At 49.6% G+C, this 12726-nt stretch overlaps 1 protein-coding gene across 3 annotated transcripts in view; it reads left to right on the top strand.

Annotated features, from left to right (window-relative positions):
- Positions 1–12726, top strand: part of NECTIN2 (nectin cell adhesion molecule 2) — a 95424-nt gene that overhangs the window by 41293 nt on the left and 41405 nt on the right. For all 3 annotated transcript variants that reach the window (XM_083754000.1, XM_083754002.1, XM_083754001.1), the window contains exons 2-4: positions 6451–6804; positions 10179–10472; positions 11541–11658. In XM_083754000.1, coding sequence (XP_083610126.1) covers positions 6451–6804; positions 10179–10472; positions 11541–11658 — 766 coding nt within the window. The remainder of the gene's footprint in view (positions 1–6450; positions 6805–10178; positions 10473–11540; positions 11659–12726) is intronic.

The following is a 12726-nucleotide window of genomic DNA, read 5'->3' on the forward strand; positions in this document are numbered from 1 at the left end:
TCTCTGGTGACTGCATCCTGAGGGAAGCATCCATTTTCGCCATTTAGCCAGTGAGTGCATTGAACAAAATGGGCGCAGGAGTGTGTGTTAAATGGAGCATGTCTCGATTTGCTATTGTAACCCAGGCAGCCCAAATGCTGGTGCTAAGAGTCCCCTCTCTGCGTGCATCTGCGGCTGGCTTGGCCTGTGTGTGTCGTTTGAGTGTGCTTCACCCTCCAGGGGCAGAGTGTGGCAGCACTTTGCAAACTGCACACTCTCCTCCTTTTACTTATTCATGGCCTGCCCGTCGGAAGAGATCCTCGTCTGCCGAGTGGTGCTTGGACAGCTTGGGATTCTCAAAAGGTTCCTGCTAACCTGAATCTGACAGTCAGTGATTCAGCAGCGCCGCTTCGGCGCAGAGAACAGAAGAAAGCCCCTTTTGCTAGTTTTGCAGTGGTTTATAGAGTTGCCCCTTCTTGCAGAATCATCCTTTCTCCATGCTTAATCCCCGTTTTGCATCCTTCCTGGAATCTGGATTGGGAACCACCAACTCTCCATTGGTCAAGGATTGCAGTTGTTGTAATCAACCATGCCCGAAGGGGCGCAGGTTCCTGACCCCTGGTCTACAGTGTTCCTGCTTTTTGAACCTGTATTGGAGCAGTGTATTGTGGGAGGATTCCATTTTGTCCAATCATAGATGTGCATTGAGGCACTGTGGTGCAGCCACACAAAGCTTGGGCCTTACAGCTGGGCTGTATATACATGATCAAAGTGTTCCACTCCCTGTAATAATAATAGTAATAATAATAATAGTAATAATAATAAATAGTAATAATAGTTAATTATTTACACCCCGCCCATCTGGCTGGGTTTCCCCAGCCACTCTGGGCAGCTTACAACAGTATACAGTGGTACCTCGGGTTACATACGCTTCAGGTTACAGACTCCGCTAACCCAGAAATAGTACCTCGGGTTAAGAACTTTGCTTCAGGAATGAGAACAGAAATCGTGCTCCGGCGGCACGGCAGCAGTGGGAGGCCCCATTAGCTAAAGTGGTGCTTCAGGTTAAGAACAGTTTCAGGTTAAGAACGGACCTCCGGAACGAATTAAGTACTTAACCCGAGGTACCACTGTATTAAAATACAATAGTCCGTCAAAGAGTAAAAGCTTCCCTAACTTTCTCTGTTAGTGAATTATTTGTGACGCCATCAGCAGGGCCAAGGGTGGTGGTTTTGTCATCAGGGCAGGCCAGGACGCCTATACACACTGCCCAAACTTTCACCCCAGGGACGTCACTCCAGTTCTACTAATGCAGCAATTTGTTCTCACCTTTGGAGTTGCACTCCATTGTCTGTTGAGACAGACGGATGCCAACAACAGTACAAATTAGGATTTTTATGAATGTTCCTTGGAAATGTTCAGTGTGTGGGGGGGACAGATCTGTTCAAGTTTTTTAAATCTTCCCAACCACGGGCACACAGCCAGAGGTTGTTGCTGTTAATTTGATTTATATACCACTCCTTAGCCCAAGATCTTAACATTAAAAACATAATTTGCATAGTATGATAATAAAATGCAATAAAACAACTGGGGTGGGGTGGACCATACCAACAGTCATAGATTGTTTAATGGCCAACATCCTGGGCAAATGGGACTGTTTTTGCCTGGTGCCTAAAGATGTAGTGATGGCGCCTGGCGAGTCTCTCTAGAGAGCATTCCACAAATAGGGCGCCACCACAGAAAAGGCCCTGTTCCCATATATCCCAGGATCTTGAGCAGGGGTAGGCAACCTAAGGCTCGTGGGCCGGATGCGGCCCAATCGCCTTCTCAATCCGGCCCACAGACAGTCCAGGAATCAGCGTGTTTTTACATGAGTAGAATGTGTGCTTTCATTTAAAATGCACCTATGGGTTATTTGTGGGGCATAGGAATTTGTTGATTTTTTTCCACCAAAATATAGTCCGGCCCACCACATGATCTGAGGACAGTGTACCGGCCCATGGCTGAAAAAGGTTGCTGACCCCTGATCTGGAGGGTCACAGGTTCACCATCCCTGACTTAAAGGTTGTATATAGCAGCAGGAATATTGTATCTGCTTAGATACTGTTGTCAAACTTGTTTTATCTCATTATTTATTTATTTATTTTTAACCTCCCCGGCTGTGTTGGAAAAAAAGTTTGAGAGACTTTTTTTAAAAAAATAAAAATCTCTATCCCATCCTTCCTCTGTCAAGAGCCGGGCAGCTGCTTAATAAATTAGCCTCTTGGAGACTTGAGCAACCCCATTCTAAAGGGAGGATGGGACAGGATTCTTGGCAAGGTTAGGATATTTCCACTCCTGGAAAGAACAACGGAGCTTTTAAGAGTGTTTGTTGCGATGATCTCTTCAGTGTCTAATGCTTGTAGTGATGTTATCAGCACAGTTCCGTCCTCCTCCCTCCTCTCTTTATAACATTAATTTTCATGTAAAGGAATCTGTGAATTTGGCATGCAAACCTAGACTGTTGTGAAATGAGCCTCTTTTTTGACAAAATAATAATCATAAATAATAATAAAAAAGGTGCCACCCTCCACCAAGACCATTCTATTGTAACTATCCAACCTCCCCAAATTTCAACACCTCTTGCGATGGTTTCCGTTTTAACAGTACAAGTTCTACAAACGCCCTCCATATCTCCTCAAAATCATTTCTCCTGCGTATTCCCCATCTTACCTTAACGACACATGTTAAATTATCGTTAATTGCTTATACGCCACACCTCTTTATACCATTCTTCCATTTTATATTCACCTTGCCATTTCCACTTCCTAGCTATCATAATTTGTGCAGCTGTCAATAAATTTGTGAGCAAGTCCTTCATAGGCTGCGAACCTTCAACCCCATTGTAGATTGATAATAACGCTACCTCTGGATTTGCGGTCGGGAAATGAGCCTTTTTGAGTGCAAAGAACTCTGAAGCTGGGCAAAATGTTGGCACATTTCCTGCACATGTGGGCCTGGTGTGTGTGGTTCTGCCAGAGGCAGCTGCTACAGCACCACCTTGTTCTGGAAGGGCGAAGCCAAGTCAGCCCAACTTGTCTGGATTTCCATTGCAACCCCATGATTAAGAGGTGGCTGTCAGATATTACTCACAGATTTTTTTATGCAGTGCGCAACGTGCTTTTGGGTTGGTTGGGTGGATGTGGCAGCTGTTTGGTCACATGGCCTGAGATGCTGAGCCATGTTCTGGCATGCCGTGGCATTGAATGTGGCCGTTCCTGTGGCCACATAATGACCAGAGGCGATATAATGGCAATACTTTCAGCCGGGAACAGATCCTCCATGCCCTTTTGAACACTTTGCCTCCCCTGATGATGAGGACAAACCTGGAGTTAGTGTCAGAAGTAGGAATCCCGTGTCAGCGAAGTTTAACTCTTTATTCAGAGAAACCAAAACAGCACAGACCTAGAGCTCTTGTCAGGAGGTCGTGCCCCAATGAGGCAGTTGTGAGGACTGAAGGTCCTTGACTTCCCACAGCTGCCTAAGTCTCCAAGATTCACCCACCAATCAATCTGAGACTGTCTGTGTGCCACCAATCTCTCCTCTGCTCTTTTCATTTCTCTGTGTGTCCTGGGAGACCAGAGGGAGGGGAGCTGGTTGTAGCAGAAGGGGGAGACTCCATGGATTCTCCAGCAGCTGGCCTCATCTCTGTCTCCTGCCTCCCCTCCTCTCCAGCTGGGGCTGATGGGAGTTGTAGTCCAAAATGCAAGGAGGGCATCAGGTTGGGATAGGCTACTTGAGACAGATTGCAGAATCCAGATTTTCTTGGAGCAGAATTTTTTTGTTCTGTTTTGCTGTATCTTTTTTAAAAAAGCAATTATACCTCGCTGATGGGGGTTGCAGTCCAAAAAAACCAGAAGGGCACCACGTTGGGGGAAGCTGGTCGAAGGTACAGCCATACCTCGGGGTACAGACACTTCAGGTTGTGTTTTTTTGGGTTACGGACAGCCGAAACCCGGAAGAACCGGAACAGGTTACTTCCGGGTTTCGGCAGTCACGCATGCGCAGAAGCGTCAAATTGCAACCCGTGTGCGCGCAGACGTGCTGCTGTGGGTTGCGGACGCTGCGGGTTGCGAGCGTGCATTCCGCACGGATCACATTCACAGTGTCCACTGTTATATGAACCGGCCAAACTTGGAATTTTTCCCTTGCATAATTTTACTTTGTGGAAAGGGGAAAGGAACTAAAATCCAATTCCTTTCCCCAAAAATTATGCACAGCCCCACTCCCTTCTGAGGCTTTTGCACAGGCTCGACCTACATGCTCCCAGGCTGTGAGGCCCCTCTTATCACTTCAAACTAAGGCTTGAAATCCTTGGAGCTGAATCCTGCACCTGATACCAGATTTGCTCTTTTTCTCCCTCTCTTTGCCACCGAGCTCCGCTTGTTCTGCATTATGCAGCAGTATTTCACTGTAGGCAGAACCACAAGCCAGTCTGCAGATGCCGAAGCTTCTCCTCCATCTGTTTGCCCATCAGCTTGCTGCTCCCCCTTCCCGGGGACTGCCTGAAATCTGCATCACCGCTTCTCCTTCCCCTCTAGATAATGGCAGGAAGGCGTTGGGCTTCCTTTATTGCATTGTCAATTTTCACATGCTTCCCAGATGGTGAGGAGACCCCCGGTTCGAATCTTGTCCCTGGTTCGAATCTCGTCTCCGCTAGTCACTCACCAAGGAGGCGTTAGGCAAGGCTCTTAGCCTGAGTTGCCATTCTCTGCAGCAGAGGGAATAACGGTGCGAAGACGGGGGAACCTGTGAGTCTACAGGAGTTGCTGGACTCCCAACTCCAATCATTGCTCACCATGGGCCATGCTGGCAGGTGCTGAAGGGAGTTGGACTATGCAGTGGCATAGCGTGGGTTGTCAGCACCCGGGGCAAGGCAAGTAATTTGCGCCCCCTAACCCGTGGATTTGCGCCCCCTAACCCTAACCCCCAGATGTTGCGCCCGGTGCGGGCGGCCCCCCCTGCACCCCCCACGCTATGCCACTGGGACTATGGTTACCAGATTTTTTTCAGTGAATCCGGGGACACTTGTTGTTGTTGTTGTTGAAGCTGAGTAGCAACAGGGAGTCAGTAGTGGGGATGGTGAGGCAAAAGACCCTGGGCCCAAGCACACATGCATGTTGTATAAAGGGGCAAAGCCCTTCGTTCGCACCCTGTGAAACATAAAAGCGCAGAGGTTTTTTTTAAACTGGGAAACGGCGCACCGCACGCCCATGACTCCCAAGCCTTCCCTGATCTCCTTCCCCCTTTGATTTGACAGATCAGGGGAGGCTTGGGACTCATGGGCAGGCGGCCGTTGCCCAGGAGGGGCCAGCCTGGTCGTGCAGTTGGCTCTGGCTGGCTTCAGGAGCTGCTCGCTGCTCACTGCTGCCGTGGCACAGAAAAAATGGCAGGTGCCACGGCAGTGAGCAGCTCCTGAAGCCAGCCAGAGCCAACTGCGCTAACAGGCTGGCTCCGGACGGTTGAGACTGCCGCAGCCACGTTTCCCGAGAACAGATTTGCAAATCTGGGGACATTCCGGGGATGGAATTTGTCCGGGGACAGATTTGCAAATCCGGGGACTGTTCCCAGGATCCTGGGGATGTCTGGTAACCCTAAGTTGGACTCCCAGCAATATCTGGTTCCCCATCCCTGCCTAACAAAGCTGTAACTAGACAATGCATGTGAGCAGACACTTTTAATGTCTGAAAGGTATGCAAGCCAGGTTATCTGTGTCCAGATAGGGGTGTAGCTGGGCAGCTAGATGGCCACTTGGGCTTCCAGTCACAGAACTGGATCCAAGAGAAACTCCCCCTGCTCCAAGCTGCAAACTTGATTCTTTTTTTTTGGGGGGGGGGGAATTGCAGCTCCTTCCACAGCTGGCCGGACACACTTTATCTGAGTTCAAGAGCCTCTTACTAACAGAATTTCTGTCTCATATGCACTGGGCTTCAGCTTCTTTGGTTCTCATTCATTACCACGATATTTTTATTTAATAATTATTTCTATACCACCCTATACCCGAAGGTCTCATGGATTGGCAGGAGGCAAGAGAGCGGTGGGAGGCACCAGCTAGGGACCCCCCCCCCCCAGGGAAGAAGGCTCAGAGTCCGGGGAGTGGTGGTGGGACGATGCTGAGTGGTCAGAGGGAGAATACTGGGAGGAGGTGTGTCGGAAGCTGAAGAGGTAACAGGGTTTAGTGAGCAGGAAGAGTCTGTGGCAGAGAGTAGTCCAGAATTAGAGGCAGAAGAGGAGGCTGGAAAGGAGTAGGGGCCAAGAGGCATAGATGAGTCCTCCTGCTACAACCAGCTACCTTCCCCACTGGTCTTCCAGAACTCAAAGAGGTGTGAAGAGGGAGGAGCAAAGAGACTATCAAGGCAAGGGCATGTTCGCCAGCCTGCTTTATAACCGTGGCTGGGCCCGTTACTTAACTAGCCGTTTCCCTTCTTTCAGCTGCCATCACCCAAAGGGTGAAAGTCCTGGATGAGGTCACGGGCTACCTGGGGCAGGAGGTCACCCTGCCGTGCACCTTTGTGTCGACGGGCAACAAGATCAAGCTCAGCCTGGTCACCTGGATGCAGGAAACCGCAGGCAGAAAGCAGAATGTGGCCGTCTTCCACCCGGACCACGAGCCCAGCTACCCGTTGGAGACGGAACGTGGGCGGATCCGCTTCAAGACCCAGACCCTGGAGGACGCTACGCTGATCATTGGCCCCCTGCGCATGGCCGACGAGGGCACCTACGCCTGCGAGTTCGCTGCGTACCCCTCGGGCAGCGAAGATGGCATCACCAACCTAATTGTACTGGGTAAGGGCAAACCCTTCTGTGGAAAGGCGAATGTGGGACCCCCTGTTACGAACCACGCTTGGTGAGGCTGCAGACCCCTGCAGCTGCTCAGGCTACCCAGCACATCCCACCAGAGGAGCTTCCATGCCTGTTTAAGCTGGAGGTTACGTCCTTGGGGTGCTGGACTCCAACTCCCATCAGCCCCAGCCAACAGGGTCAGCAGTGAGGGATGATGGGAGTTGCAGTCCGGCAACATTGGGGCAGCCACAGATTCCCCACCCTTGGCAAACAGCCCAATTCTACGCTGCCCTGGAAATGTTCAGTGGGAAGATGGTATAAAAATGTCTTAAATGGTAGAAAGAACTTAACCTCATCTTACTTCGCATCTACAGTCGTACCTTGGTTCGTGAACGACTTGCGAGTCAAACGTTTGGGCTCCCAAACGCCGCAAACCTTGAAATGAATGTTCCGGTTTGTGAATGTTCTTTGGAACCTGAACGTCCGACGCGGCTTCTGATTGGCTGCAGAAACTTCCTGCAGCCAATTGGAGCTTCCTGCAGCCAATCAGAAGCTGCGCCTTGGTTTCTGAACGTTTTGGAAGTCAAACGGACTTCTGGAACGGATTCCGTTCGACTTCCGAGTTACGATTATATATGGGATGTTTGGTGAGTTCAGAGTTTGCAATGGGCTGCTTCTTTCTCCATGTCTTTTCCCCTGTAAGGCAGTTTATTCCTGGCCAGGGGTTAGTCAGCGAGCTTTGTGACCTAAGCAGGGATCCAGCCCAGAGCCTCCCCCTTCTTTAGGCTCTTAGCCCAACCCTCTAACCACCACACTGAAGAATATTCTGGGTGATGTTGTGCAGGGTGCTGGTTAGGCCTGTGGAGTCGTGCTGCCCCCCCCCCCCCCCGCCCGATCTGTCCTTCCCAGAACTGGGAAGTAGGACTCTGGCTGATTCTGCCTGTTATTTTTGGAGATGCAAATTGCCTGCATCTGGCAGTATTCTGACGGGAGGGGAATCTGCACATTTTTAAATTGCTTCCTCGGGGCCATTTCTGAACTGAGCCTCTTAAACGCTTTCCCCGGCTCGCGCGCCCCTGTGTTGCGAAGGTAGCGCCGTGTCCCGATTCCTCGAATTAATTATGGGCAATTCATTGTAATGTTCCGCAACCAGGGAGCGTAATAACAGCGGTAATAAGTCCCTACCTAATAGGCTGCTTTGCAGCAGGGAAAAAGAAAACAAACAAACCCAAAAGGGCTTTGGGCAACGGAGACCCAACAGGGCTTCGTGCTCAAATTACTGCAGTTTTCTTGCATGGCTCAGCAATAAAGTCGCTGGACTGTCATTTAGGACTCTCTTCGCCTTTAATCTGAGCATGGATGGACCTCCTGGGGGTGGGGGATTCCCACCCCCCCCATCTTTTCTACCTTGCGGTCTCATTAGATTGAGAGCTCCTTGGATGACCTATCTCTGAGGGGTTTCTCCTTTTAAAAAGCAAGGGCTGTGTGTTCTGTGATTTCTGCAGCAGCGCAGTGTGGAGCTGGGTGACAAATCCTGCTTACAGAAGCTCTTGGTTTGCATTTTTAAAAGACCAGGGTGGGGTGGGGGCACGTTTTTGTAGATGCTGCAGCCTCAAAATCTACGTGGAGGCATAAAGCTGATGGTGGCTCGAGGTGGCAAAATACAGTGGTACCTCAGGTTACAGACGCTTCAGCTTACAGACAACGCTAACCCAGAAATAGTACCTCAGGTTAAGAACTTTGCTTTAGGATGAGAACAGAAATCGTGCGGCGGTTGGCTAAAGTGGTACCTCAAGTTAATAACAGACCTCCAGAATGAATTAAGTTCTTTAACCCGAGGTACCACTGTAATGGGATTTTTTGGGGGGGGGTTGCGGGGGCTTTATTGCCTTGCCCCTCCTCGTGAGTAGCAAGACCAGAATAAGTTACGCCAGTTAGAGTATATACAGTTGTACTTTGGAAGTCGAATGGAATCTGTTCCGGAAGCATATTTCGACTTCCAAAATGTTCAGAAACCAAAGCATAGCAGGATGTTCCTGCAGCCAACCAGAAGCTGTGGAAGCCCCGTCGGATGTTCAGCTTCCAAAAATAGTTCACAAACCAGAGCACTCACTTCCAGGTTTGCGGTGTTCAGGAGCCAAAACGTCCGAGAACTAAGCTGTTCGACTTCCAAGGTACGACTGCAAAAAGGCGTCATAATTCTAAAGTTCTAGTGCAGGAATCTGCACAGCTATAAACCAGGCATGCTTTCTGTCTGGAGCACTGAAGAGTCCATTTTTTTTTAGCCTTTAAAGATTACGGAGATTCTAGTCCCTGTGATTATGGGGAAACCTTGGAAACTTGCACCAATCAGGCGTGGGTAGATCTGCATAACTTTCCCCGCTCGCACAGATTTCTCATGCCAGCATTATCTTTACCGGAAGAAGAGAAATCCAAACTAATTTAATCACTTTAGAGCCAGGAGTGGCAGCAATAACAGTTTGAAAGTGTTGCAGTGGAGTAGCTGGCGAACACTGAGGAAATGACCCTCAATTGCGGGGAATCTACAGGTAGCGGCAGTTCTTCCGATGCAATAGCTAAGGTTCGAAATGTTTCCAGAACTGAGGTTTCATGTTTACTCGGTGCAAATAGGCCTTAATAGAGGGCACGCTTTTGAGCTGAGCAAAGAGGGACGAGCGCCAGCAACAGCAGCTCCTCCCATTGGTCTGCGCCAATCAGGACGTGGGAAAAGACTCTTTCAAATCCCTTTCTCCCGTGTGAATAGCAGAAGCCTTGACAGAGCCGTCCTATTATTAGGCAGTTCATTGCGTTTCCAGGCACAGGCAAAGGGCACTTCAATTCTGTCTCCCTTGCATGCAAGCCGGGGTCCAGATGGAGAACAATTAACTTCGGAGTCACTCCTTTTATTAACCCTGTTTACTGCGCTACGCCAGTTCGTACAGTCAAATAAACAAGGAGAGCTTATATTTTTTATCATTTATCATTTTTATTGTGTTACCATTGTCTACTACCATTGTCTACCACTCCAAGGTCACCCAGTGAGCTTCAGGGCTGAGCGGGGATTCAAACCCTGCTCTCCCACGTCCTAGTCCATCACTCTAACCATTACGCCACCGTTTTCTTCGGCTGCAGGGGGAAGGAGTGCATGTTTCAACCTTCCTTGACTGAGGAGAGCCCCCCTTCCCCCCCAAAAATAGACCAGTTGGCGGAGAATATTTGATCCCTGACATGCTAGCTTTCTATGTGGAGGGAAGTTTTTTTTTCTTCACCAGGGAGTTTCAACCACATGCACTCAGATTTCTTTCTCCCCGCAATTCAAAAGTAGCATAGTCCAGCCCTCCGCTCTGTTTCACCCCCGACCTCTGCCTCTCTTCCAGCCAAGCCCACAAACACTGCCGAAGCCCAGGAGGTCAAGGCTAGCAACCTCGAACTCCCTGTGGCTGTCTGCATCTCCGACCGCGGGAAGCCGCCGGCCCGCATCACGTGGCAGTCGGGGCTGAACGGCAACGCCACCGTCTCGGAGGTGACCAACGCAGACGGCACGGTCACAGTCACCAGCTACTACCGCATGGTGCCCACCAAGGAAGCCAACGGGCAGCGCATCACCTGCATTGTGGAGCACAAGACACAACCACAGCCAGAGGCTCTTCCGGTGGTGCTTTCGATATTGTGTGAGTGGTGCGGCCTGGCTTTGGGGATGGAGGTGGCTAGGGTCTCGAGGTGGGCTCCTGTGGAGGAAAACGCTCAGAGAGCCCAGGAATCGTTGACTGTACACACACCCCTTTCATTTAAAGGCCGTTCTACGTCCCCTTCCATCAAGACCCCTGGGAACTGCAGTTTAAGGGGTCTGGGAATTGTAGCTCTTGTGAGGAGTAACCTATAGTTCCCAGGGTTCTTTTTTTCTGGAGGGGGTGCAGAATGTGTTTTAAATGTTTGGTTTGTACACAGCCTTCGCTTCTGTGCTCTTATTCCCTGACCCTGGAAAAACTTACAATCCTATACTTTTAGTCAGGCATAGGCAAACTCCAGCCCTCCAGATGTTTGAGACTACAATTCCCATCATCCTTAGCTAACAGGTCCAGTGGTCAGGAATGGTGGGAATTGTAGTCCCAAATATCTGGAGGGCCGGAGTTTGCCTATGCCTGCTTTTAGTGGCCTGGAATGTAGAAAGGAAGGTAAATGAGGATTGGTCTTTGAATGCTGATTTGAACAATCTTGGAACTTATTTTTGTTATTATTCGCTACCACCCTGAGGTTGGGGGGTGGGATGGAGAGCAGTTGAAGTAAGGCATCGGTTTGCAAGCTGTGGGAAACTAGGATGCCTGGGTTCCATCCCTAGCTTTGGGTAGCGGAGTGGCGCCTAGTGGTTGGAGCACAAGTTTGGAGGCATGTTGGAAGGAGGGGAATGATACCTGGAGGTTGTGTTTTGAATCCCACCATTTCTCCCCGAGCTGCAAACCCGCGGGCGATGCAACCATTTAAAACACCCAAAGGCAATTCTGATGCGGAAACAGACTTGGGAAAGAACTATAGCTAATAAAAGGCTCTTTGGGTGGTGAAAAAACTGAGAAAAGGACCTGGGGAGATAGCAGATGCTGTTCCAGGCAGAGCTTGTGGGGATATTTGCAGGAAGGCAATCTTGGCTGGGGGAGAAAGAAGAAGCAAGGATTTGTGCGTCTTCTCAGTGCCCATCGCCAAGAAAGTATATAGGGAGTATCCTATCTGGTTTCTCCTTGCAGATCCTCCCGAGGTCACCATAGAGGGATATGACGACAACTGGTATTTGAGCCGCAACGAGGCCACGCTCAAGTGCACCGCGAAGGGGAACCCTCCGCCCACCGAGTTCATCTGGAGCACGTGAGTCCGAAACCTCTTTCTTTCTCTCTTCCCTCCCACCGCCAGCCAGTACACACGGCCCGACCCTTGAGTGTGCCCTTCCGCAGAGGCATTCACCTGAAGCTGGCCAATTAGGACTTCTGCACTTTGATGAGCTTTGAAGTGCATCCCTGCACTTTCTCAGGAGTGGTGCTGATGAAAGGCTTTTCCATATGCCGCAGTTCCTGATCTCAAGAGGGAGGATCTGCACTGTGTGACCTCACGTTCTCTCTGCACTGTTTGGGACATTCAGAATTTGAAAGTCTGCCCGGGTCATCTCAGCTCCCCAGATGTTTTGAGCCCCACCCAGCACAACCACCAGCAGGTTAAGGGGATGAATGGAATTGTGATCCAAAGCTGGAGAAGGCTTCTTTAGAAGATGCCCAGTGAGTGTTGGCTTCCCGCCCTCCCGCCAGGCTTCACTTCTGTGTCCACGAGAACTAGAAACCTGCCGCTTTTTGTTTTTCAATGCAAGCTGCTCCTGGCAATTGCATCTACGGTGGTACCTTGGTTCTCAAACTTAATCCGTTCCGAAAGTCTGTTCCAAAACCAAAGCGTTCCAAAACCAAGGCGCGTTTTCCCATAGAAAGTAATGCAAAATGGATTAATCCGTTCCAGACTTTTGAAAACAACCGCTAAAACAGCAATTTAACATGAATTTTACTCTCTTAACGAGACCATTGATGCATACAATTAAAGCAATAAACAGTACACTACAGTTACACTGTCAGTCAATCAGTAGCTGAACTGGGTTCCACACAGTCACCAAAACGAAACAAAAAGAGCCGCAAAAACAAAAAGGCAAAATAAATGGCAAAAACAGACAGACCTCAGTGTAACACTCAAAACAGAAGCGTGGCACTCAAAATGGAAGTGTAAAACTCAAAACGGAGCACGTTCGGTTTCCAAAATAAGTTCGCAAACTGGAACACTTACTTGGGTTCCAAGATGTTTGAGTACCAAGGCGTTTGAGAACCAAGGTACCACTGTATTTTATGATAGGCCTAAATAGCTCGTGACCCACTAAGCAAAACACAGCTATGAATGGAA

Source organism: Podarcis gaigeae (assembly GCF_964106915.1).
Source record: "Podarcis gaigeae genome assembly, chromosome: 8".
Taxonomy (NCBI): Eukaryota; Metazoa; Chordata; class Lepidosauria; order Squamata; family Lacertidae; genus Podarcis; species Podarcis gaigeae.